This window comes from Suillus paluster, assembly GCF_016628075.1.
Source record: "Suillus paluster strain FC165 chromosome Unknown EDB91scaffold_129, whole genome shotgun sequence".
In the NCBI taxonomy this organism is placed as follows: domain Eukaryota; kingdom Fungi; phylum Basidiomycota; class Agaricomycetes; order Boletales; family Suillaceae; genus Suillus; species Suillus paluster.
Window position 1 is genome coordinate 64019 of NW_024537689.1, and position 27520 is coordinate 91538.

The following is a 27520-nucleotide window of genomic DNA, read 5'->3' on the forward strand; positions in this document are numbered from 1 at the left end:
AGACCCCGCGCGCCCTCTTGAGCTCTGCAAGTCCTGAATCCCATCCCCAAAATTCAACCACATGCATGCAAAGTTCAACACACAGCCAATTTCAATTAGAGCTTGGGTTATGTAGTGTTATGCTGCCAGTTGCTGCCGAAGTGGACCAACCAGAAAATCTACCGGGCGATGGCGTGTGGGTAGAGGCTCTCGTAGTGCGCACCTCGATTTGTCGAGCATCACACAGGCTGCCTAGGTATGTTCAATTCTAGCCTCATTTCCCATTCTGACTCTTGCTCCCTGTCACATTCACCTCATAGCACGCGCGTGCGGCCAATCTCATGCCAGTAGCGAGCTGTCTGCCGGGTCCTCTCGGGCATTGGATTCTTCTCGTCGAGCGTTTGTTCGCCATGTTCCGAGAGACGAAGATCTAGAGGACTCTGCGGGCAAATGCGATGGGGACCAACCATGCGAAGGGGGCGACGGATGTCGCACTTGGAGCTCGTATGACTGCACGTTCAACAATAGGCAGCGCGTGAGTAATCCGGTGAACTCGCCGAGGCGCTAACACTAACCTTTTTCCAAATTAACTGACTCACCAGACAGACGGATCCCCGGACGGATGGATTGCGCAGACTTTCGCCTAGTCACCCGCATCTCGGTATGAAAACACTCAGTGCTAGGCTGAGTGCTGCCAGCGCCCGGCTGTATGCGCTTGCCTCAGCCATGAATGCCGGTGAGTAATCTTCCTAGGGCGCCTTGCCAGCTCAACGTCATTGAGTTCTTATAGGTCCACGTCAAGAGGCGTTGTAGCGGGGAGCGCAGCGCAGGGCTAGGAGCACGACGCAGAGGATAGCGCGAGGCATAGTACAGGGGTCAGAGCAAGGCAATCAGGAACATAGCGCAAGGATAAGCACGAGGCAGGTGCCAGGGGTCTCAGACATCGGGGGTCTTAGAGTATATACCAACACGAACACGTAGAGACAGACACACAACAACATGTTCCCTTCACCTTCAGAGAGCTAGGCTGGCAAGTCCATATGGTGATGAGAGTGGGGAGAGTACCCACTTGATTAAGCACGAATAGATTTCAGGTCGCATTTCAGTCAACAGATTGCGAACGGATACAACATATCCAGCAACAGGACACACTACCAGGACACACCAATATTTCTCCTACTTCCTCTCCCTCGAACCCGCTGGAAGGTGAACCGTCTACACCTTGGCGACACAACTTTTCATTACCAATATCTCAACACGCTAAATGCGAACCTGTTATGACCAACGTTCACCAATAATGATGAAGGCGAGTTCACAACCACTAGGACTCGGTCAAAGATGATGAGGAACAGGATGGTATTGAGTGTGAACATCTAAGTCACTACAACAGTAGGAAACGAAGAGGTTAAGTCTAAGGAGTACTTACGCTAACTAACCTACTTTTATACATAACATTGAATAGGAGTCTGAAAGAAATCAGCCAATGAGAAAAGAGTCAGTACGATACTGCGGATGACTAAGTATGACTCATGATATATAAGCGAATGAGTAAGACAGGCAACTAAACAGAAACCCAAGTTCCGACCGGTTCTTCTTTGGGAAGCGAGATTGTTCTAGCCTGTGGAGTAGGGGAGCCAATCAGAGAAACCACAGGTGATATGTGAAGAGGTGAAGGTGTGACAGGGTGAGGAGTCATGTGACCGGTTCGGGTACTGGAAGTAGCCGAAGGAAAACCTGAGAAATGAAAAATGGTTTGTATTAGGAATTCGTGACAGAACCATCAGAAGAATTCGACGATGCATTTCGCCTTTACCCAGCTCGCTTTGCACCAGACGAAAAACATTTCATCACCCTACTCCACAGAATCCTCATGATTATCTATTACACCCACCAAACCAGCAGTCAAATCCATAGGCAAACCACTAGCAATATTCCTGCGTCAACTACCTGCTCTACCGCTATCAACAGCCAAAACCCAAACAACCGCGAAGACAATGGCCATGACTGACACTGTGAAACCAGTCCCACTCTTCTACGGCAACTATGGAGAGAAAGAAAACCCAGTGGCATGGTTTGCTCAATTTGAATTGTCTCTTCCCATTAGTTGGACAGACGCACAATCTGTTAAGGTCGTGCTTAAGGGAGAGGTTACTCAAAGGGCTTCAGCTTCAGCTTGTGTGCTGCACCCCTTACCCGAGTACTGTGCCCTTAATTTCCTGGGGGACAGAGGGGAAGTCCGACAGAAGTCTGGGGAATTCCAGAGGACAGAAGTCGGTGGAGTTTGGCGGAACTCCAGAAAACTATGTGGGGACAGAGTAAGGCTACTACGGAAGTCCGGAGTAGAAACAGAACAGAGGTTAGACTACCCTAAGGTAGAGCTGGAGAAGTAGTTCTAAGGTTTAACCCCTAAGACTCGGAGGTGGACAAGAGATGAGACTCAAGTCCGGAGATTGCAGGAATGAGCAGAACTAAGATGATATTTGAACTAAGGAGTTCCAGAGTTTTACAGGGGTTTATATACTGTAGGTATCATGTAAGTAAATCAGTCAGCAAAGGTAAGGGCTATGTACTGAAGCATGTGGAAAGTCTATTACTGTCATATACCCGATTCAGCCACTTCCAACACCATTCATAGACATCCCTACCATTGGTCCAACCCCCTGTTTCCCTGTCCGCTCCATCCCTCCTTCTCCGACAATGCACGAAGTGCATCTCAGCAGGACTAGCCCTGCTGCCTCCAGCCCGACTCCGCTCCGCTTCTCCGACACTATCCCCTATTTCCTCTGACACCATATCCCTACCCTCCGAGACCCTATCTGGAGCTCTGCTCCTCCACTCCATTGGTCCGACTGATCCTACTCCCTCCACCATCTCCGCTTTTCCTGATCCACTCAGTTCCTTCAGTTCCACTCGTGTTGTTCCATCCGATCGATTGGTCCGCCCGAACTGCCTCACCGGTCCACCCCTAGACTAGGAACCATTCAACTGGTCCTATCTCCTTTTAGTATCATAGCCCTCCTTTCGGATCACTGGTAATCTCTATACCCGAGTGATTATTGATCTGTCGCGTACATACTATTCTCCGAGCCCCTTTTCTCGTATGTCTCAGTCATCTTTCTAATAATTCTGTACACTCAGCACATAGCCTTTGCTATGCTATGCTACCCACTTAGAGTATATAAACATATGTACAATTGTCTGTAGATACTCAGTCAGAAGATTATCTTTTCTAAGCCCTGCTCTTCTGGTTCTTTGACTTGGGCCTGATCCGAGTCAACTCCTGTTAAAGCTGCCTAGGGGATTGACTCCCTAGGTTGGCCATCCTCTGATACCCGTTCCCCCGTTCCCCGTTCCCAGTTCCCTTCCGTTCCCCCTTTTTCCCCTTTCCCCCCGTTTCCCCCGTTCCCCCGTTCCCCGTCCCCGTTCCCCCGTTCCCCGTTCCTCGTTCCCTCCCGTCGTTCGGAACCCGTAACCCCGCCGTCTCGCATCTGTTCCCCGCTTCCCCGTTCCGACAGTTCCTTTAGTGCAACGCCTACCTTCGTTTACTGTCTGGTTTCCTCCTCCGCTGACCGCAGTAGTCTCCTGCCTCCCTCCTGTCGGGCGGAACAACCCCTGCCTGACTTTCCTGCGCTCACCTAGTAGTCTGTCGATTCTCCTTCAGAGGACCCCTGTTCCGATGTCCTGTTGGAACCCATAGAATTCATGTCGGACTACATTCCGAAATTAGGGGCATGTACTCGGGTAAGGGGCGCAGCGTACGAGCTGAAGCCAAGCCCCTCAGACTCCGCTTTACCCCTGAGCACGGTCTTAACAATTACTAAGTGTAACAGATCAAAGCAGTGAAGTCAGAAATGAAGTAAGAATGGACGGATCAGTAAGCATAGCGGAATAGGACATAACTGGTAACCGGAGCAATAGCTAATCTAAAAGGAGTTAGGGGTGAGTGCGGAGATGAAGGCGGAGCGCCGGGCAGAATAGTAAGATGGAGGACTGGACTTTAATGAAGTAGATCCGGAATTCCGGATCCGGAGGTATGGGATATGACACAATCCATCCAACAATTCAGCATGCAATTAACACCGGGAGAAGCAGCAGAAGAATGGTACCAGGGATTAGTGTCATTGCAACGCGCCACATTTGCTGGCCTCAAAACCGAGTTTTTCAAATGTTAGCCATCTCCCAAGCACCCCAAGCTCACACGGGCGCAACAGAGAGAGTGCATCATGACGCAGGTCTTGAAGGAAGAGGAAGTTGGCCAATGGACACAAGAAGGATGAACAGGTAACTATGCGCATGTAACCTGGGCGGTTAATGTTTTGAGGCTGGCACTAGGAATGGGTGATGTGGAGGGCACAATGATCGAGTACGCACTGGAAGGGATTCTGAACCTGCTGAAAGACCATCTCAAATGCACGTACAACACTTGGGACAAATTTGTTGAGGATATACAAGACGTCCCAAACATGAAGCTCAAATGTGGATGGGAAGATCTTAATAAGGAATGGGCTTGAGATGCTGAGATTGTGAAGCTCAAGGCACAAAGCACACCATCCACTTCACTTCTATCACAACAATTCTTGCAGATGGCAATGGGGGTGCAACAAGTACCCTACCCAGCCTATCTCCCAATGCCACAGTTCCCCAACACACCCAATGCACCACCACTCGCACCCTCAACAGCAATACTACTGTCAATCGCCAATCCCAATCCACTCACAATATCATGCGGTGGAGCTCCCGCATATAACAGTAGTAGAGGAGCATTTACTCCACATGCGCAGTTGACATGAGCTCAAATCCTGGAGAAAGCAGCACTTGCACCACAGAGACCTAATACAGAGACAGGAACACGTCAGTATGAGGCAGATATTGACCTGTGGCACTGCATGTATGGCACAGAAGGGACTCCCTCCTTAGATCATCTGTACCCCCTGCGACCTGGGACAGCGATTCTGGGTTCTGGAGAATGTTATAACTGTGGGCTAATTACGGACCCAACTCATCTCAGCTCCCAATGCACAATGACCAGCCCACTATGCTCGCATGAAAGCAGGTGGCGTCAGCAGGTCACAGCACTATTACGACGAGCAGTACCACAACAAGCAGTATGATCCCCATACCCTACTCCAGTCCAATATGTCATGCCAGCAAACTATCCCTACCATCAACCATATGGAAATCTGCAACCAACTCCAGTATATACCATTGCCCCACAGGATTACAGTTGGGGAGATCAGAATGAATCATGGGGGACTCTTGAGGCAGGATATGAGTGGGCTCCGGAAAATTATGGGGGACCGCTGCAAATGCTGGACCAACAGTAGTCCCACAAGTATCGAGTCCACTCACTGACCCTTCATCTGCATTATTATCAAACCCTCCTCATCTTCATACGTCTCAAACAGCGCCGTGAGCACCTAGTACTGTACATAATACGGACATTTCTCCTATGCTCATCGAATATTCCCCCTCTACTTCACAAACTGATGTGTCATCAGCTAGCATCCTTAACACTACAGATTCTCTTCTCTCTTCAACTATGAACATAGTGGCGTCGCCAGAAAAATTACTGTCGAATACAGACTTGGTTGTACCCTCCTCCATATCCAGCAATCCCATCACTGTCATTTATTTGGTGGATGCATTGGGCAAATCAATCCAAACACAAACCAGTAATCCATTTGTAACGGTACCTCACTTACATGGACCTCGAGGAGAAAAGATATGGATCCTGGCCATCGTGGATAATGGAGCCATGATTAACACTATCGATACAGCAGCATATCAACGAATCACATGAAGATTATCCCCGTTAAGTACATCATCTAGAACCCTTCACATGGCTGATGGCTTGTTAGTATCATCAACAGGTGTATGGTTGGGAATGATCTCTTGGGGACCAATCAACATACACACATCATTCAAAGTCTTCCCAAGTGGAGGTTCGTGGTGTATGCTAGTTGGAAAGCCGCTTTTGGAACAGGTGCATGCAATCCATGACTATAGTAGTGACACTATATTGTTACCATACAGAACCACATTTGATTGTATCCCAAATTTCACCACATATTGTCCTTTACCACTTCCCTGTTTAACATCCGCTGTTCAATTCCCAACCACCACTAATTTCAATCATCCTTCACCACCATCATTACCTACTGTCTCAATAAATAACAATAGTACCAACAAACTCCCAAACATACAAAACATACTGCCACCCCTGGGCGCACATAATATTTCAATTCCTACTAATACTTCACTTAATCAGTCACCCTTAGTCAATAATGATGTGAACGCACTAACCGTCACACCCACACAGTCATTTCAACCAGATTCGCCAGTAGAAGAAAAACCGCATCCAATCTTTGAAGTTGAAGATGCAGAACAACCGACACTCATAGGTGAAGTACTAGACCTCTCCCCTATGATGCTACCAAATGATATATTCACCAGATTGACAAAGCACGGACCCTTCTGGCCCGCACGGGTGGATGCAATCGTAAATGCAGTTCGTTATGGAGAACATCCAACTAGAGAACAACAGGACCAAGCATGAGCACTTGTGGCTGAATTTGCAGACATTTTCACACTATCGGTACGAGAAGTGAAACCTGTAGACTTCATTAACTTTTGGTTGCAGATTCCACCGGATGCAACATTCACCAAGAAGGTGCATCAACGACCACTAACCAAACCACAACATGAATACCTATTTCCAGTGTTGGACGACATGCAAGAGGCAGGAATCACTTGGTTCATCAAGTCAGATGAAGTCAAAGTGGTTGTGTCAACAGTCCTCATACAGAAGACACACTCAAGTACAAGCCTCTCAATGGAAGACATACAACGGATTGTTGAGAAGCAATGTATCGAACTTGGTGAGCCACCGGACCCAGACATTGACCTAGACTCAACACCGATAGCAGCACCAGAACCAGTTGACCCATCGAAAGTCAAATGGTGTATTTGTCAGAACTTCAACGATGTCAATAGAGTATCAGAGGTTGCACCAACACCTCAAGGGGACATCGCAGCAAAGCAACAGCGTTTAGCAGGACATGAGTATATATGCGTACTTGACTTTGCAGCCGGATTCTACGCAATTCCAGTGGAAAAGGAGAGTCAGCCCTACCTATGCTTCTACACAGAAGGCCGAGGATACGAGGCATATTGCCATATGCCAATGGGCATCCAAGGTGCACCATTGTGCTTCAGTGACCTCACAGCGCAAGCATTATATGATATCCTTGTCAAACTATTGATGGAACTATACATCGATGATGGTGCAATAGCGGGAAACAACTTCATTGAACTGTTAAACCGCTTACAAATGTTCTTCATCAGGTGTCGAGAGTGGAACATATCAATATCACCAACAAAGACACAGCTATTCACGAGCGATGTTGTCTTTGGAGGAGCGCGGGTGGGATGCGAGGGCATATGTCCAGACCTGGCAAAGATGGCTGTAGTCGCTGAGTGGCCCATCCCTCAAAACCTCTTAGAGCTGATGCGCTTCTTAGGCCTTACAGGTTACTTCAGATCCCTCATCAAGGACTATGTGCGCATCGCTGCCCCACTTACTGACATGCTACACAACCTAGACAGACTGCCACCCAGTGCAAAAGGAGGAAAGCGCAAGTATAGATAATTCCTACAAGATCACAAGCTCACAACCTTCTGGGAACATCAACACATGCAAGCCCTCCTAAAGCTCAAACAGACTCTTGTAGCCGAACCTGGTGCTCTGAGCACCCAAGTTTGATGAATCACCATTTATCAGTCATTAGTGATGGGTGCAAAGACAGGTTCGGGGCCGTACTCACGCAATGGTTCTCTATACAACACCCATCAGGTGAAACAACGGTCAAGGTGCACCTGATCACATTTGCATCCAAATGAACCTCACCAGCAGAGGAACAGTACAAACCATACTTGTTGGAGTTCGCCGCTCTGAAGTACGCATTCGACCAATTCGGCGCAACCATCTGGGGTTTTCTGGTTGAGATTGAAACAGATTGCATCATGCTGCGAGATACCCTGCTGAACGACAAGTCATCAGTAGTGCATGGTCGGTGGCGAGACGGCATCATTGCATACCAAATCACAGACGTTCGGCACCACTCAGGGGCAAGCAATACAGTGGCAGACACACTTAGTCGTTGAATGTCAGGGTACCCATGCATTGATGGAGATGGCAGCGCATGGTCTGTGAGTGAGGACTGGGAGACTGTACATGGCCTGGTGAATGACTTGTTCCTCATTCAATCGACTAACTCTATCTCCAAACCACTAGCAACAGAACTATGCAACCACTTTAAAGAAGAACCACTCTTTCTTGAAGTCATTGAGGCATTGTGCAACCTCAATAGCAACAAACCGGAATGCGAACATAGACGAGCGCAGCACTGTGCTCTTGGATATGTAGTTGAAGATGGTTGGTTATGGTGTATTGCAGATGGTAAATCGACACACACATGGGCGTGGGTGGAATGTGTAATGCAGGAGGAAGCCATAGCATTAGTGAAAGACGTACATGCCATCAGTGGGCATTGGGGGAGAGATCTCACAAAATTGCAGCTCATGGACCGGATTGCAAGTCCACGTCTGGACCGATCCATCATGAAGGCACTACTCAACCGTCCACAATGCAAGAACTTCAGTTCAACACAGCTACATGCTCTGATGTACCCAATCACACGACATCATCCGTTCGAGTTACTAGTCGCAGACTATCTGTCGCTTCCCAAGGGCAAAGGCAGATATCATAATGTTCTACTCATCCTCAACACATATTCCCAATATGCATGGGGCTTCAAGCTAAAGGTTTATGGCACCGCAAAAACCATGACAACAGGGCTAGAGGCAGTTGCTCACACCTTCCACGCGCCAGAGACATTCATGACAGACGGCGGATCGCACTTCGATAATGGAGACGTATGGGCATGGTGCTTAGTGCACAATACAACGCATCACGTTGTAGCAGCTTATTCCTCATGGATCAATGGACTGGTTGAAAACGCCAATGGGAAGTTACTGGGCCGCTTGAAGCGGCTGTGTAGCCTGGGGTTAGGAGAAGACGAATATGAAGCTGTAAAGGCAGAAGATCTCACTAGAGCATGGCCGGATCATTTCGACACTGCAATCCGTCAACTGAACGAACGACTCATACCAGCATTCAAGTTCTCACTGAAAGAACTCCTCCTTGGACTAGTGGTTAACACCACCCCTACCGTGATTTCAGACGCGAGCATGGCCCCAAGCACAATGGATGTCAATGTCCATATGGCATATGTAGACCAGCAACGGCTGGATGGCACAGGACCACACTGCAGCGCACGCAACAAAGCAGAAAGCCACTTCTGATAAAAAAAAGTAGTGCGATCGCACACAGGTGAGGTCATATTCGAACCAGGACAATTAGTCCAGGTTTATGCAAGCACCATGGATATGACAATGGCAAGTTCAAGGAAACTCGCACCAAGATGGTCCGTGCCCAGGCAAGTCATCTCTAAAGTCAGCAACTCCTATACTCTCACTTCCCTAGAAGGATTCCCCATCAGTGGATTATTCCATGCATGATGTCTCCAACATTTCATCCCACGGGATGGCATAGCATTAGCTGTGCTTCAAACGGCATTGCAAGATGGAGACACCGACAAAGAGACTAATCCAAACAAAAGGTGGTCAACCATTCAAGAGGAACTAGAGGATGCATTGGATTCGGAGGATGAAAGCAGTCAAAGACGACGATGAAGACATGGGGGACAGCTAGACTAACAAGTGCGCCCCAGAGAAACACATTTGGAGAGGGGGCAGATGTAGCGGGGAACGCAGCGCAGGGCTAGGAGCACAACACAGAGGATAGCACGAGGCATAGTACAGGGGTCAGAGCAAGGCAATCAGGAACATAGCGCAAGGATAAGCACGAGGCAGGTGCCAGGGGTCTCAGACATCGGGGGTCTTAGAGTATATACCAACACAAACACGTAGAGACAGACACACAACAACACGTTCCCTTCACCTTCAGAGAGCTAGGCTGGTGGGTCCAGCGTCATAATCTTGGAGCACTATGACTGTACTTTGACGCTATAAAGAGATCATGCAATGAGGCGTGGGCATCTGTGAGCGGATATACAGGAAAATGTATGATCGTTCCTCACCACCTGTGTGTAAAACCGAAGATCATACTAGCTTTTGACTCAATAGCAGAAACACCATCAGGCCTTAGCCCTCTCCTGAATTGCAACTATGAAATTGATCTCACTTACCACTATGATCATATTTGCTGTAGTAATTGCTGTCACAGCTACTGCACAAATCATTTGGTAGTCTATTATGTAATGAGGCACAAGCGAAAGAATAGAGTTTTGTCTTTGAACAAATGGCTAAAGTGGCACAGCGCCTCTTGTCTCTGTGCTACAACGACCATTCGCACTCAGAATTCTCATTGTTCTCGTTTTTATTTCTCCTTCATATCCCGTTAATCACAAACATTCATTATACCAGCTTCTATAAAACTGCATGGCCGACCCATCTAGCGAAGTCTGTCTCGATTTCAATGGAGATGCGTATGCAAACATCCGCAATGACATACACCAAGCAACTGCAGAAACCCAAGACTGCCATCGTCCTATGGCTAACCCAGTCCTGGACTGCAGGTCACAACCAAAGAGTCGATGAATGGAACCAGAACAGAGAACAGGAAATAGCAGATGCAGCAGAAGCTGACCGAGCTCGTGCTAGCGCTGCCGTGGTCCGGTTCAGTCAGGTTCACAGAGGGCTGAGTGTGAACCAATAACTGGACCTAGGTCCGGTTCTACCAGACTCGACAAACCCTGAACTGGACCTTTGTGAATGGTTCAGAATGGTCAGGTCCAGTCATTTTCAGGTTCAAACATGAACCGAACCCAAAAAAATTTACAGTGAGTGAAAAAAAACATAGACAGGACTTGTACTCATAGCTACACATCTAACAACACAGCTGCTTCCACCTCAACCATTGCAGAAACATGCCCATTCCTATATGCCACCTTCAGCAACTGCAGTGAGCTGAATGTTAATGCTGCAAGTCTATTGCATCTAGGGTTTTAAAGTCCAGTTGCCGAACCAAAAAAAGACCACAACTCAACCGGACCAGGACTTTTGAAAACCGGACCGCGGTTCCGGTTGCTGCAGATTCTAGACACTTCAGTTGCCGGTTGCCTCATGTAGACAAGAAACACAAGACCAGTACAAGACCGGTTGCAACCAGTCTTTGTAGGACCGGTTACCCTATCATAGTCAAGTTGAAGCATGATATACATAAAGCTATTGTAGTAGTATAACAACACGATGAAAATTGAGCACTTGCGACAACTTGAACGATCTCATCCTTGCTATGTTCCCAGTCTGCAATCTCGTTGTCAAGTCGCAGTAGCTCCCTGAATTCCTCAAGCACAACCTCTTCCACAATTGCAGAATTCTCAGCAGCTTGGTCAACTATAGCTGTACGCCATGCAAATTTCAGTACCTGTAACTGTTCAAAGTGTTCAGCACCTAGATGAGAACATCGGTCAGTTGCTGTCTTGCCACCAGCCGAGAAGAGGTGTTCGCAAGGCACAGAGGATGCTGCAATGGCGCACACATCCTTCGCAATGCTAGCAAGGACTGGGTAGACAGTGACATGTTTCTAAAATTCTGAGTCAGTGGAAATTACAGTAGGTGTCTGGGTGACTTACCGACCACCATTCAATAATGTCAGTATCTTTAGAGACATCGTCTGGTATATTGTTAAGGTAGCGTCGAAGTTCTGCACACCACCCAGTGTTGTGCTCGCGCAATGCCTGGTCTACTAACATGTGGTGGTGGCGGTCATAGTCGGAATCAACAGTGGGACCCAAGTCCATATATGAGGGGATGGGAGTGATGGCAGCAGGTGGAGAACTGTGCTTTGAGTACTCCTTCATAGTATTCTCAACTACCTTCAATGCTTCATCATGCCAATCAACAGTGTTTGGATTGCCAGCTGCATATTCGCTTGCCTGTTCTTCTGGACCACCCCACTGCATCTTGATATAAGTCAACTTATAGTAAGGATGGAGTACTGTAACAATGATCATCAGCGACAGTAGCAAGGACATTAAGTAGGAATATAATTGCTTACCGAGTGCAAGGACGTAAACTGGTTTGTCGTCAAACTTCTGATAGTACTTTCCAAGTTTATCAAGCCCTTTTGAATCGCAGTCCTTGTACAGGATATACTGTGATGCTGTAAGCTTTGCTTCCCATGCGGTCTGAAGTTCTTCGATGGCAGGAATTCTGCACCAAAGAGTAGGTTGCTGTTCCGATGAGAAGTACTGTTGAATACTGTTGGCATCCTGCTATGCGGTGAGCAAAGATACTTCATGTGAGTATACTACCAGTGCAAGATACTGCAATGATAGTGCGTGTGTCATTTACACACTCCCAATCAGCCATTGTGAATTTGAAGGCTGTCCATGGTATGTACTTGATGGTCCTGCCTTGACGGCAAATGGTGGTGATTGGCCCGAAAAGTGCATCAGCCATGCCAATAAACATGTTGATAGGCTATATACAGTAGACAGTTGATTAGTATTTTTTTTTAAATGTCATGCTAGAACATGTACCTGCCGGAGCATGTATGCTCGTCCAAGCATCCTGTCTGCTGTCCTCATCTAATGTTGCTATGTAGAGGAATCTTGAGTGGGACCAGAAAACCACATTTTACTTGAAGACTGTTGAAATATTTGATACGCTGTCCTGAGGATTGAATCTTCAATAGATCAGTTAGTAGAGTGCCAACAAGTGAATGTTAGTAGTACTAGTACCTTGATAGCAACTGTCTGCACAGCTGCAATGACATCCAATTCATTAGTGAGTACACGGTTGTGAGCTAGGCTCGGGTCAAACTCCCAGATTGATGTGGCATTCTCAACATTGGCAAGCTGGGTGAAGCCAGACATGACAGCAACTACAGCAAGATTGATGACATGGGCAAGACATGGAAGGTGGTGTCGAGTTGTGTTGAATGAGTAGATTTTGTGGCGATGGAGGATGCTTTCAATCTGCTCACATGCGGTATCATTATTGCTCGTGTTGTCTGCTGTGACACAAAATAGCTGTTAAATGTATGTTAGTATGAAGAGATATAGTAGTAGATTCACGTACTTTTGAGGATTGTCCAGCAATGACGCCCAGCCCGCTCACACAAGCTAACAAAATAGCATCCAAGATTATCTCCAGTGTGGGTGCCAGATATTCCTTTGAATGCGATGACTTGGAAATGAAGTGTCCATTTTCCAGACTCTGGGTCAGTATGAATCCAATGAGCAGTAAGACCAAAGAACACTGCTTTTGTTTGATCAACAGACCAAAGATCTGTGGTAGTTGACACACGGCCAATGTCTGGTTTCTTTATATATAGTAGTCAGCTTCAGCCAGTGTAGTGCGGTGCTGCCCACAGATACAAACAATCCTTACCTGTATATCTAGCTTGAACTTCGAAAAGAACTTCACAAAGGAATCGTGTATGTAGTTGGTAACATTGTGCATTGAGGGAATATCAACCTTAGTGGCAGCTGGTCGCATTGCGACCAAACAGTTTCTAAAACTGGCTTTGTTGACTACAGCTAGAGACTTTGGGCAGTTATCAAATATTAGACGGTCAACTTGAAACATATAGTATTTCTCACTCACTTGGTCATCGCATACAACAAACTCTGCAACAGCATGCAGAACTTCATCTTTTGAGAACTCCTGGGGTATTGCGCCCTGGAACATTATATCCAATTTCTTCTGTCCACCTTTCATTTGTTTCTTTTCCTCTTGCACTGTGTGGATGAATGCACGTGGAATGGCATGGTGGTTTTCACGAATATTCAGCGCCATACACTTCTCTTTATACACTGCATAGTGCCCCCAAATGTGCTGCCAACACGAGGAGTTGCTACCCACATGGAATGTCTTGCAGCAGGCCATGTTTTGCAACAAACTTCATATCCATCCTTTGAATTCCAGGTAAGTTTTAATTGATCTTGGAGATGGCAATTGCTTACTTGCATATCAAACACCAGCGGCCCACTGTCGTTTCTACCTCCCCTGTTGCGCTCACAAACTTTACAGTACATCTATCCGAGAAAATAGTAAGTAGATTATCAGCGCTATTCTTTATTTTGATTTCATCTGGTGCTATGCTAGTATGATCATGTTCTGAGTCACCAGCATCAGTCATTCTGCAACATTTAGATGCTTAGATGCTTCCCAGGAATTGAAGGACAAATTCACTAACATCTTCACCATCCACGGTACTACCTGGCCCACCTCTGTCAATGACATCTGGTTCTTTGGCTTCCTCATCATCTGTGGTGCTATCTTCAAGTTCAACAACCTCGATGGACTTGCTTTTGCGATGTGCTCGGTTGGACTTAGATGCAGCCTTTTTTGTACATGCAGCGGCAACAATGCTATCATCTGAGTCATCTACTAAGTCATTGTCACTAGAGAGAGCAAGTTTCCGCTTTTTAGATTTCTTTGGTGATGGTTTGGATCTTGGTGCCTGTGTTCGAGTCTTGGTGATGCGGGGCTGTGCAGCAGCTTTTTCAGTAGGTTTCTTTGGACGGGTGGATATGCGAGTGCCCGCCATGGTTGGGGGGGACAAGAGATGCATAGTAGACAATGCTGACTTCTTATACATTCAAGGCAGCTGTAGTACACGAGGTGTACATGAGGCTTAGTAAATACATCATGCATGGTAGTATTGATTCAGTCTTTCCCAGTCTTTTCCAGTCCTGGACCAGTTGTGACTGCAACCAGTCTGGACCAACTGCAAGACTGCTTGAGACCACTGGCAACCGGTTTTCGTCAGTCCGGTCCAGGTCTTACCTTGAGGGCCTAAATATAAAGACCAGTTTGGTCCGGTTGTGCTCAAACCAGGGCAAAAAACCAGGACCAGACCGGACTTTAAAACTCTAATTGCATCGCACAGTGGAAGTGATCCCCCTGCTCAAGAAAGCCTGTTCAGAGGGAACAGGTGCTGCCTTGAATTGGCAAATAGTCTTGCACAATGCGTGCAAGTGTAGGGTATTGTAGCAAGTGAAGCTAGTAAATCAATTTAGTAGCGAAAAAAACAAATCAAAAAGATTACTTACTCGCCACCATGCAACGATGTCGTCAGCCTCCTCTAGTGGTGCAGACAGGTACATGGTGAGTTCTTGATGAGGATTATGAGCAAGTTGGTCTGCAGCTTGACATGCCTTGATGGCCTCGCACATCCATGCATCACCGTATACAGTATGTATGTATGTATGTATGTATGTATGTATGTATGTATGTATGTATGTATGTATGTATGTACATTACTTACTAGTATTTTCATGCTTGTTTTGTGTTTGCGCTTGTTCGTTCGCCGCGCGCACAATAGGTGCATTTTTTCATTTTCATTTATATATACATTACTAACAACTTGTCTTTATGACAGCGCTATCACGACAATGACGGCAAGTCAACAACACAACACAACAACAACATGACAACAACGAATGACTACAACTATGATGACGACCCGTTCTCTCACACTCTCGCACTTTGATTATCTCACATCCTTACTCACTGTTTGTATTGATGAGTCCAGTAGAGTAGTTGCTTCTTTTGCAATCCATTTGTTTAAATTTAATTTTACATGTTTGACTTGAGTTAATATAAAAATGAAAAAAAAGCGATTTCTAATATGTTTGGGAAGGTTCTGTGTAACTAGAGGGCTACTGTGGAGCTCTGGAAAGCTCTGTACAGAGCTGTACAGAGATGGGCCTGTCTGTGACAGTGGGACCAAGCTGTGGCTCTGGTGAACTGTACAGACCATTGTGGTTTACTGATGTCTCTCTGACGTGTACGTATCATGCGACACGATTCTATGTATGAGGTTGCTTGCGAAAGTAAATAAGTATATCCGATTGAGAGCTAGGACACGTGGGGTAACGGGTTCGCTCCAGGCTCATTATTGCCCACCGCATGTCACATATGGATCGTGTAGCCGGCAGCATAAGGAACAGGTACAATTTATATAGCTAGTGACTGTGCCGTCCGGTCCACAATAAGCGTAGATCGGGTAGCCGTTGTTAAAATCCGGGGCACATCCGCACTCAACACTGTCTGCGAGCAGCCGTCAGCATACAGTCTGAGGCCCGCACGTCCAGAACTCGCTAGGCTGCAAAGTACTCACTAGGGTCTTTGCAGTGGAAGCCGAATATCTGCAGTGCGGTAGCTGTGACAGCGATTGCTGCGGCAGAAATGATCATAGTATTGAGTGAGATGAATTTCATGGTTGTAATTCAGGAGAGGGCTGAGGCCTGAGGGTGTATTTGCTATTGAGTCGAAAATTAGCATGACCATCGGTTTTATACGTGAGGGGTAATTCATTTTCCTGCGCATCCGCTCGCACGTCCGGATGCTCTGTAGTAACGTAACCGATGCCTATGATCTCTTCAGAGCGTCAAAAGTACAGTCGCAGTGAAAAGTACAGTCGCAGCGTTTCGATATTACGATGCCTCTTAAACATGGACCTATAAGGACTTGATGAAGTTGATCTGGCAAAGCATCTAAATTTAGGTTCACTCGCTGGGATTCGTCACTTGTATGCACTTGCTGGCGAAAGCACTAGATAAGATTAAGAGCTAGGACTCGTCAGGTAACGTGTTTGCTCGAGTCCCATTTCAAACATCACAAGACCCATTTGAACCTTCTATGACGCAGCATGAGGCACAGGGACAATTTCATATGAAATGATCGTGTAGTCAGGTGCACAAATAAACAAGAACTGGAGTCCGCCGTTGTGATCTGCGAGCGACCCACACTCCATACAGTCTGAGGCCCGCACGTCCAGAACTCGCTAGACTGCAAAGTACTCACTAGTGTGGGCGCAGGGGTGGCCGATGATTTGTGCAGTAGTTGTGACAGCGGTTACTACGGTAGACATGATCATAGTGGTAGGTGAGATGAATTTCATAGTTGCAATTCCGGAGAGGGGTAAGCCATGACGGTGTTTTTGCTATTGAGTCGAATGCTGATATGACCTTTTATGGGTGGGTGGTGGTTCACTTTCTGTGCATCCGCTCACATATCCGGATACTCTGTGATGTAAGTGTTGGACTCCGAACAATCCGAATGATGACTTGCGCTGTCCGAAGGATCCGAGATGTCAGTGCGAGCGCAATAAAAGGAGTGATGGACGAACGACGCTTTGACGTTGGTTCGTACCAGTCAAAATATTTCATCTCCCGATCGATTTATTTTTCGTTTCCATCCTACGACACTGGCACTAGGCTTGCGCTAGCTCTGCATAATTTATGAAAAGCTAGTCAAAATATACTGAGTTTAAAGGGGGGGGAAAGAGTCTTTTTAATTGGCTAATTTGTCTACTTTATACAACATTATCGGGAATTATTCGAATTAGATCCAAACTTCCCTAGGTTGCACAGGAGCTTTTTCCTGATGATGAACACCCATCGCATGTCGTATATGGATCGTCTAGCAGGCAGCATGTGGGACAGGTACAATTTATATAGCTAGTGATTGTGCCGGACGGTCCACAATGAGCCCAGATCGGGTAGCCGAAGTTAAAACCCGGGATCCCTCCGCACACGACTTCGTCTGCGAGCAGCCGTAAGCATACAGTCTGAGGCCTGCACGTCCACAACTCGCTAGGCTGCAAAGTACTTACCAGGGTATGCGCAGGGGATGCCGATTATTTGCAGTGCAGTAGCCGTGACAGCGATTGCTGCGGCAGAAATGATCATAGTGTTGAGTGAGATGAATTTCATGGTTGTAATTCAGGAGAGGGCTAAGACCTGATAGTGTGTTTTCTATTGAGTCGAAATATAGTACGATCATCGGTTTTATACGCGAGGGGTAATCCATTTTCCTGTGCATCCGCTCGCATGTCCGGATGCTCTGTAGTAACGTAACAGATGCCCACGCCTCGTAGCATGATCTCTTCAGAGCGTCAAAAGTACAGTCACAGCGTTTCAATATTACGATACTTCTTGAACGTGGACCTGCAAGGACTTGATGAAGTTGATCTGGCAAAGCATCTAAATTTAGGTTCACTCGCTGGGATTCGCCACTTGTATGTAATTGCTGGCGAAAGCAAACAGATCAGATTAAGAGCTAGGACTCGTCAGGTAACGTGTTTGCTCGAGTCCCATTTCAAACATCACAAGACCCATTTGAACCTTCTATGACGCAGCATGAGGCACAGGGACAATTTTCATATGAAGTGATCGTGTAGTCGGGTCCACAAATAAACAAGAACTGGAGTCCGCCGTTGTGATCTGTAAGCAATCCACACTCCATACAGTCTGAGACCCGCACGTCCAGAACTTGCTAGACCGCAAAGTACTCACTAGCGTGGGCGCAGGGGTGGCCGATGATTTGTGCGGTAGCTGTGACAGCGATTACTGCGGCAGACATGATCGTAGTGGTGAGTGAGTGAGATCAATTTCATAGTTGCAATTCAGGAGAGGCCTGAGGCCCGATGGTGCTTTTGCTATTGAGTCGAATGCTGATGTGACCTTTTATATGCGGGTGGTGGTCCACTTTCTGTGCATCCGCTCACATATCCGGATGCTCTGTGATGTAACAGATGCCCACGCCTCGTAGCATGATCTCTTTAGAGCGTCAAAAGCAGTCATAGTGCTCCAAAGTTATGATACCTCTTGACGTGGAACTATAAGAACTCGATGAAGTGAGCTGGCAAATTTGAGCCTATTGAGATTACCCTGGTGTTGTTGGCAGAATGCTGGATTTCTGCCAGTGGCAATTGCCGGCAGTAGGTCGAGGGTGGGTGGCAGAAGTCGGCAGAAGTCGGCAGAATACCAGCATGTCATTCGATCTTTAATGAAGTCCTTAGTATTTCTCAGAACTGCGGCTCAATTGGACAAGTCGGATACTAGCGTTAAGCAGGGGGGGGATATGGTATTACCTACAACGAATCGATCAAAGTCATTGCAATTGGGTATCGCTCACTGGCAGACATTTGTAGTAGAAACAAATGATTTGTAGAGTCAAATGTATTTCGCACGACTGACTATAACACTGGGGTCAGTATGAAGTATGGGTGAATCCGCGAAGCTCTTTCCGGCCCCGATTGTGTGCGTGAGTCTGCACAAGGAAAAGAGAAAGGTGAGCTGCGATGGTTGGCGTCTAGCCTGAGTTTGGTGTCATACAGGTCGATTAGGTCCACAAGAGCGTTGTTAGGTGATTCGAGGCGCACCATTAGAAGTCAAGAAATCTTGAATAGTACACAGGGAACGACTAGTAGAGCTCGACGACGCAGACGTTGTCGAGCAGCTGTAGGTGTGACACTGACCCGGCAAATACCGGACAGTGCTCCCAGGTTGACTTCATCACAAGGACTCACCTAGTGCACACCCTCATATGCACGACCAACGCCAGTGACACTCGTAGTCTGCGTGTCTTACTGACAACCGTGCCAAATTCGACGAACCAACTGTGCACCAGGCGATCTTGTGTACAAAGGTCCAGGTATACTGGAGCTCACCAGGAAACGACGCTGGATCATTGTGGAAAGTAGGCTGCCTGGGACGTAGTAGGTATCTTTGCATCTCTGGGTCTTTCCAATCCCATTCTGACTCTTGCTCCAAGTCATATTCACGCTCACGCTCATATTCGGTTTCCCGTTGCATATTGCACCCTTAGATTCGACCTATCATGCTCGTCCAAACTGTTGATTTTCTTGCCACGACGCGCGCAATCATTCACTCCCATACTATCAGCTCAACTATCCTGGGTCGCCTCCTTCACGATCGCGGATTTCTTTCTTTTTCAGCGATTTGTATTGTTTGTACTACGCAATACAATGGATCTTTAATTATCTTGCTAGACCTCGCGCGCCCTCTTGAGCTCTGCAAGTCCTGAATCCCATCCCCAAACTTCAACCACATGCATGTAAAGCTCAACCCATAGCCAATTTCAATCGGAGCTCGGGTTAATGCGTGTTATGCTGCCAGCTGTGCCGAAGTGGGACGAACCAGAAAATCTACCGGGCGATGGCGTGCAGGTAGAGGCTCTCGTAGTGCGCACCTCGATTTATCGAGTATCACACAGGCTGCCTAGTTATGTTCAATTTTAGCCTCCTTTCCCATTCTGGCTCTTGCTCCCAGTCACATTCACCTCATAGCACGCGCGGCCCATCTCATGCCAGTAGCGAGCTGTCTGCCGGGTCCTCTCGGATATTGGATTCTTCTCGTCGAGCGTTTGTTCGCCATGTTCCGAGGGACGAAGATCTGGAGGATTCTGCGGGCAAATGCGATGGGGACCAACCATGCGAAGGGGGCGACGGATGTCGCACTTGGAGCTCGTATGACTGCACGTTAACAATCGGCAAGCGCGTGAGTAATCCGGTGAACTCGCCGAGAAACCGAGGCGCTAACACTAACCTTTTTCTAAACTAATTGACTCGCCGGACAGACGCACACTCGGACGGATGGACCGCGCAGACTTTCGCCTAGTCCCCCACTTACTCCCCGCATTTCGGTATGAAAAATACTCAGTGCTAGTCTGATTGCTGTCCAGCGCTCGGCTGTATGCGCTTGCCTTAGCCATGAATGCCGGTGAGTAATCTTTCTAAGGCGCCTTGCCAGCTCAACGTCATTGAGTTCTTATAGGTCCACGTCAAGAGGCATTATAGCCTTGGCGCACTATGACTGTACTTTGACGCTCTAAAGAGATCATGTTACGAGGCGTGGGCATCTGTGAGCGGATATACAGGAAAATGTATGATCGTTCCTGTATAAAACTGAAGATCATACTAGCTTTCGACTCAATAGCAGAAACACCATCAGGCCTTAGCCCTCTCCTGAATTGCAACTATGAAATTGATCTCACTTACCACTATGATCATGTCTGCCGCAACAATCGCTGTTACAGCTACCGCGCAAATCATCGGCCACCCCTGCGCCCACGCTGGTGAGTACTTTGCAGTCTAGCGAGTTCTGGACGTGCAGGCCTCAGACTGTATGCTTACGGCTGCTCTCAGACAGCGCAGAGTGTGGATCGCTCGCAGATCACAACGGCGGACTCCAGTTCTTGTTTTTTTGTGGACCTGACTACACAAAACACGTTACCTAACAAGTCCTAGCTCTTAATCTGATCTGTTTGCTTTGCCAGCAAGTACATACAAGTGACGAATCCCAGCGAGTGATCCCAAACTCAGACGCTTTGCCAGATCAACTTCATCAAGTCCTTATAGGTCCACGTTCAAGGTGTGTCATAACCTTAGGTCCGAAGACTGAAGTTCCGAGGAAAGTTGGTGAGAACATGCGCCGGTGAAAGAGGGACTTCCACCTAAGAGGAGCCACGAGGACTTTCCGACGACTGTGCGTGACATTGGGGTTCTGAGTGGTAAGCTATGGCCTTATTATCTTTTGGTTCAAGGTGACAATATGAGCTACAGGACCAAAATTGATGCCGTATTGCAAGCTTATCATGTCTAGTCAGTCCCTAGTGAATTAGAGGCACGTCGTCGAGTGTTTGTCCAGTTCATTGGTGTCGCAAGGTTGTATCCTCCTTATTTCTACGACATCTATCGTTCTTGTTGTTCTTCGTGTCCAGCTGATGGCACATCGATAGCGTGTTATTCTTTACTAAGGCGCATTGACTCATTCCATCCTTAAACTCGAACAGACCTCTCAGGCAAGTCTCGGGGACATCTTCAACAAGGCGAGCTGCCGAAGAAAGGCTCTCGCTCAGAGTTGCGGAATGTACTACAAGACACTTCCCGCATGCTATCCGTTGGATGGTTTTGATGGACGGTAGGTATAATACACGATGAGAAAAATCAGGGAACTCGTATACGCTGCAGCGGGCGTCTTCCTAAAGCACTTCTAAGGTGGGCGACCATTGGTGAAGCGTCAGGGAAGCCGCACCTGAGGGTGGAGAAGACCTATTTGCGTCGTCTTCTGTGTTTGACGAGTGTCTGCAGGAGAATAGGAATGTGCCGCCACGTGCGCAGGACGGTGAGGTGCGGGAGGCTGTAGGTCTAGACGAGGAGAACCTGCGGGAGACTAGACTGTGTCATTGGGGAAACAGATTATAGTTCCTGTTTGCATCGAGCCAGGATTCTGCAACCTGAAACAGGAGCATGTTCTTGGCAGGGCTTTTTCATTGGCCGGTTGAGTTCCTTTATCGTACCAGAAACGGCTCAGCTTTGGAGAGTTCCGAACCGATGGTTATGTTTGTCGAACCTTCGATGACGATAGCTTTTGCGCGATTTGATGGATAGTGGTCATGATGGTGCTGCAGACCTCGCTCAGGAAGGAAAGCGAGCAAACAACAAACGAAAAACAAATGATTCATTTATAGGAATTGCGTCAATAAAAATCTACAAAGAACTTCGTTTTGAGCAGGCAACGACATTTTCACAAAGCCCCAAAGACGTTGAACATACTAAGACATCCAGTGCAATATATACATTGTAAGCCTTGCTTCTTCCATTGCGTGTGGTTCGATCTTCGTTCACAGGTCATTGGGGTCCCTGTCTCTCAGAACTTCATGTCCTGTTGCCAACGCAAGCCGGGAGAGTGCAAGTCCTGAACGCGGAACGTTGGGCAACTGGGGCTCTTACCATGTATCTTAAGTCGTTTCGACCTTGGTGTTTGATCGGAATCGACGTGTATGATTAGGTTTGTTGTACAGGCTTACTATAGTCACTGCGTTTAGCTGAAGTCGAAAGGTGAAGAAGATCAACGACTTTACTAATGGGAGAACCAATCGAAGTGAAACACGTTGACTCGTTGATCTTCGGAACGTGAAAGAAGTAAAGTTCAAGCTTTGTGAAGTACTTTGCGTGCTGAAGACTGCACACTTGTTATCGCCAGTTGGGGGGGTTCGGTTTTGATCGGCTTTAGCCGAGCAATGGTTTGAAGGTCTCCGAATTGTGAAGGGAGTCGATTCACGAGTTCGACTCCGAATCGTTATTTCTTAATATTTACTTCCCTCTATGTCCCCATCCGACCAACACTGTCCTGATGTCGGACTTTCTCGCTCTCAGGCTTGTACATACGGTATCTCAAGAAGGTTTCCTTCAAAGTAAAAGACTCTTCAAGTTTGGTCAACGCAGTGTTCGCCTCTTATTGGCTGAGATATTCATCAGCCAAGCGCTGATCATGTCTCCTACCTGTGAGTCAGTGACCGAATTAGAGCCTTCGCCATGCATATGAGTCAAGCTTACCCACTAGGTATTCCGTGGCCTTACCATGAGAGCCGTGATACAGAAATCCATCTGACCCAAATTTTACAACTCCGGCACCTGAACCAACTAAATAAAACACCCATTTGGGCACCACGCTAGCATTATTGATGCGGTGGGAAAGCACAAGTCAACTGATCATGAGTAGTCTATTATCAGAATGACTGATAGCTGATTATGCGTTCACGTCCTAGCCTTCTGCCGTTGATTCACAAGATGTAAGATAAGAATTCTCTTATTCGTTCAGTGCTTTTAAAGGTCACATCCAGTTTCATTTATATCTGGACGCCCGTACCACACTCGCCTTCACCTTCTCCTGGTGTACGGACATGACTTCAGAGGACCTTCATGCAATCTCTGCCGACTGGCTCAAAAGTTTAGAGAACGCGTCGTCCACCGGAGATGTTAAGTCATTTGTGAGCCATTTCCTTTCGGACGGGTGGTTCAGAGGTCAGCATTTGGTCCAAGCACCTGAGCCGCACTAACAAGTACTCTCAGATCTTCTTTGTTTTTCCTGGGATTTCAGAACGCTATCAGGATCAGAAAAAATCTGCGGATTTCTCTCGGAGATGGTTGATGGAAGGTCGCGACTTGAGTATTCTGGTCTTTGTGACTTCAAGCTAGACGATCACACCGCCAATGCCCCTTCACCATTCAAATTACCAGGTTCGCAAGGGATTGAAGGAGTACAAGGTGCTTTCACCTTCAGCATTACAAACCCGGCAGCACTCGGGCGTGCATTCTTCCGTCTCACACAAGATAACGATGGAAACTGGAAGGCATTAACTCTTTTTACCAACATGCAGGACCTCGTGGGGTACGAGGAGTCCTCCACAGACCGACACGGCCTATATGAGGGTCGACAAATTACTTGGGAGGAGGAGATTGAGGCAAAATTCCGTGCTATAGAGGCGGACCCCACTGTGTTAATCGGTGCGCTCTGTGTCTCTTATTCATTGTGACAACCTGACGAGTCATAAAAAGTCGGTGGTGGACAGGCCGGCCTTACATGTGCGGCGCGGTTGGGGAGGTTGGGGATCCGTGCTCTCGTAATCGAGAAAAATACGCGTGTTGGAGACTCCTGGCGACAACGGTATGCACAGAAACAACGATAGTCCTCATTAAATAGACGCGAGATACAGGTACCCGAACCTTACGATGCATACTCCCGCATATCAAAGCTCTAGTATGTCTTATCATCATCTCTCTGTAATATTTGAACTAATTCATAATTTGCACACAGTGCTTTACAATCCATATCCGTAGGTGCATTCGGTAGTTCAAATGTACCGCTTATCTCAGTAATACTAGGACAAACTTCCCCAAGTACATTCCTAAGGGGAAAATTGCCAATTTCCTGGATTCATACGCTGTTAATCAGGAATTATGCATCTGGCTCTCGAGTATCGTCGCCTCAACTCCAGTATACGACTCATCATCGGCAAGATGGACTGTTGGAGTACAGCGGGGAGACCGGAAAGTGATCCTCAATCCAAAGCACCTGGTACTTGCCACAGGATACGGGCAACCTCGTATTCCTACTTGGAATGGAATGCATGATTTTCGAGGGGCATTGTATCATTCCGACTTCCATACAGATGCAGAGCAGTTCCGAGGCGAGCGCGTTGTCGTTGTGGGTGCGGTAAGTCATATATGTACACATTTCATACTTTCGCGCGCTCATGAGCCCGCTAGTGCAATGCTGGTGGGGATATATGTCAAGATTTCATAGCGCATGGTGCCGCTGAGGTGCGTGTATGACTGAAATGTATCAAAGTCGTATTTCATATGACAAACAGGTAACCATTGTCCAAAGAAGCGCCACATGCGTTGTATCCTCTTCTGCAGCAGAGGAAACCAATTACAAGCTGCCTTTCTCTGATAACAACCCTATCGAAGAACTAGATTTCCGCAACAATTCACTGCCTTTATCCTTCCTCCTGCAGCTGAAGAAATCAGGTGGGACACAACACGTGAAGATGTTCGACAAGGAACTCCACGAAGGTTTGCGCAAGGCTGGATTCAACTTAACTTGGGAATCTTCGCCCGGCAGTGGCGAGGTTGGGCTGGAAGGATTTATATATAGCCGTTTTGCATCAGGAACTAGTGCGTTCGGATTTGTTGCTGAGATGAATGTCATTTCAAACACCCTACAGTGCTTGATATAGGCTGTGGTAAGCTAATCATCGAGGGCAAAGTCAAGGTCTGACTCTGTATTCATTGTCGAGGGCCTTATCTGACAGTTGTGACATGCCCGTAGGTGAAGCAAGGCCAAGACATCAGTCACCTCGACAAAGACGGGATCACATTTAAAGATGGCTCTAAACTCTCAGCAGATGTTATCGTCCTAGCGTAAGGCTGGCTCGCTGTTTTTCATCGATCTTTCTTTTTCTCAAGTATGGTGCAGTACAGGAAATGAACCCATCATGAAGGGCACCAGAGCCCTTCTAGGTGACAAGATTACCGAACAACTCCCGCCTGAGGTGTGGGGCCTTGATTCAGAGGGAGAGCTCAACCAGACGTATCGACCCTCTGGACATCAGGGACTTTGGTTCGCTATCGGTCCATTTGAAACCTCGCGATTCTTCAGTAAACACTTGGTGAGCCTTCCTCTATCGGTCCACGCGTCTTTTAATCAATGCGATGATACAGGGTCTCCAGATCTTGGCACGAGAGCTTGGTATAGCATGAGCACTATATTCATGATATAATGCATGTCGGGATGATAGGTATTGACATCCTAACTACCATGGAAGTTGGAAAAATGAGAGACGACCAGTCATGTAGAACAAGATCTCTCTCTCTGCCAATCTGTCGCGTGATTTCATCCTGGCGACTGATACCCAAGACTTGGAATTCGCTCAGGAGTTGGCCATCAAGGACACATTTTGATAAAGGCTTAGACACAGTATCATTGCGCACGATTCTAACAGTTTTTTCTTAGTGACAGAGTCCGACGCAAACACCAAACGACTCACCGGTAGGCTTTTGGATTCAATCCAGCAGTGTGATGCACATTTCTTGTCAACTGCCACCGTGTACGCAGGAAGGTGAGGTGCGGGAGGTTGTAGGTCTAGATCCTGAGGATGGGCGTTTACTAGGCGAGAAAACGCAGTTCGTGTTCGTATCGAACCCAAGGCGTATTCCGCAACAAACGAGCGCACGTTCTTATATAGTAGGAGCGAACAAACTCGACTAGAAACAGAACATCACGGTTCAAGTTGAGTTTGTTCGCTCATGTTTACATATCGTACTGGAATGGATCAGCTTCACTGTGCTCATCGCATATATCACTACGACCTGCGCTGCGCTTCGGACCAATATCGGGTCGAGGGTGGCAGCGATGTGATGATCATTGATCAGTACTAGTGGAGAGAGACATGTCGCATTTATCGAGCCTTGGATAGTGATAGCCGACCAGTGCAATTCATCCGTCCCTGCTCACAGTGCCCCCAAGTTCACGATGACAGCACGCTGGGGCAGCCCGATGAAGTTGATATGACCTTAGTTGGCTTCTGACGCGTTTGACGGATGCATAGAATCTGATGGATGCACATGTAGAAAAAGTGCGGTATTTGCGCGATTTGATGGATGGTGCTGCAGACACCGCTCAAGATGGAAAGCGAGCGACAAAAATGTATAGTTCAACCGCCCGACAAAAAGTATATCATTGCCAGCAACACCATACACGAAAAATCTATAAAGGCCTCTTCACGTTGTCAGTAAGCAGCAACAATCCCTAAAAAATATTCAACGTACCAACCCATCAAGTGTAATATGTACACTGTAAGCTTGTAGCGCACTACCATTGTCGTTGTCTTGATCTTCATTCACAGACCACCGAAATCCCTGTGTTTCAGAACTGTGGCTCGAATACCTGCAGAGGCGGCAGCTCGTAAGTCATATTCTTTTACTCTTGATGCACGAAGTCTGGGTCCGATTCGGAATGTGCAGGTGCTAATGCAAGCCAGGAGCGTGCAAGCGCTGAACGCTGAATGTTGAACAAGCGGAGGTCTCGCCAAATACTTCCGCCATGGTGATTGATTGGGTTGTGTTGTAAGAATGATATATTGACGTCGAAGAAAACGTTAAAAGGTCAATACGGTTGGATTCTGTATAATCCGAACCGATATGCAGCCGTAGTGTGAAGCCGACCTGCACGCCGATGTGCAAGCCGTCGGTCGGACTTGGTAACTGGGTTTGAAGCTGGACGCACTGCAGAGTCGAAGTACAGCTTACCGACGATATTGCGCGTGGTCAACAGCTCTGAGCTCGCACTTC

The 27520-nt window shown here is 47.3% G+C and overlaps 6 protein-coding genes across 6 annotated transcripts; 2 read left to right on the forward strand and 4 right to left on the reverse strand.

Moving 5' to 3' along the window:
- Positions 1-11660: 11660 nt before the first annotated feature.
- EDB91DRAFT_1062760 (uncharacterized protein) lies at positions 11661-12537 on the reverse strand (the record flags this gene model as incomplete). Its single annotated transcript, XM_041314551.1, has 3 exons — positions 11661-12061; positions 12122-12335; positions 12391-12537. The coding sequence occupies 3 exons, from the start codon at positions 12535-12537 to the stop codon at positions 11661-11663; spliced, it is 762 nt and encodes a 253-aa protein (XP_041170542.1).
- Positions 12538-12875: 338 nt separating this feature from the next.
- EDB91DRAFT_1006516 (uncharacterized protein) lies at positions 12876-13088 on the reverse strand (the record flags this gene model as incomplete). The annotated part of the gene is made up of 1 exon (XM_041312324.1): positions 12876-13088. A coding segment is annotated over one exon (213 nt), but the record flags the coding sequence as incomplete, so codon positions are not given.
- Positions 13089-15912: 2824 nt separating this feature from the next.
- EDB91DRAFT_1170648 (uncharacterized protein) lies at positions 15913-16405 on the reverse strand (the record flags this gene model as incomplete). Its single annotated transcript, XM_041320184.1, has 2 exons — positions 16196-16405; positions 15913-16125 (listed from the first exon to the last, which is right to left on the reverse strand). Coding segments are annotated over exons 1-2 (249 nt in total), but the record flags the coding sequence as incomplete, so codon positions are not given.
- Positions 16406-17353: 948 nt separating this feature from the next.
- EDB91DRAFT_125032 (uncharacterized protein) lies at positions 17354-17878 on the reverse strand. Its single transcript, XM_041323211.1, has 2 exons — positions 17693-17878; positions 17354-17622 (listed from the first exon to the last, which is right to left on the reverse strand). The coding sequence occupies exons 1-2, from the start codon at positions 17790-17792 to the stop codon at positions 17438-17440; spliced, it is 285 nt and encodes a 94-aa protein (XP_041170545.1). The 5' UTR covers positions 17793-17878; the 3' UTR covers positions 17354-17437.
- A 2792-nt stretch (positions 17879-20670) lies between these two features.
- Positions 20671-22627, forward strand: EDB91DRAFT_1340059 (uncharacterized protein; the record flags this gene model as incomplete). Its single annotated transcript, XM_041325698.1, has 10 exons — positions 20671-20692; positions 20718-20766; positions 20820-20958; positions 21029-21080; positions 21242-21254; positions 21676-21803; positions 21854-21880; positions 21901-22012; positions 22251-22465; positions 22513-22627. The coding sequence occupies exons 3-10, from the start codon at positions 20862-20864 to the stop codon at positions 22625-22627; spliced, it is 759 nt and encodes a 252-aa protein (XP_041170546.1). The 5' UTR covers positions 20671-20692; positions 20718-20766; positions 20820-20861.
- Positions 22628-23568: 941 nt separating this feature from the next.
- On the forward strand, positions 23569-25930 carry EDB91DRAFT_1255175 (FAD/NAD(P)-binding domain-containing protein; the record flags this gene model as incomplete). The annotated part of the gene is made up of 12 exons (XM_041323932.1): positions 23569-23689; positions 23738-24172; positions 24224-24332; positions 24382-24425; positions 24483-24501; positions 24551-24881; positions 24935-24988; positions 25039-25345; positions 25396-25442; positions 25500-25591; positions 25647-25839; positions 25892-25930. 12 exons carry the CDS (start codon positions 23569-23571, stop codon positions 25928-25930), a joined length of 1791 nt encoding a protein of 596 aa, XP_041170547.1.
- Between the last annotated feature and the right edge of the window lie 1590 nt (positions 25931-27520).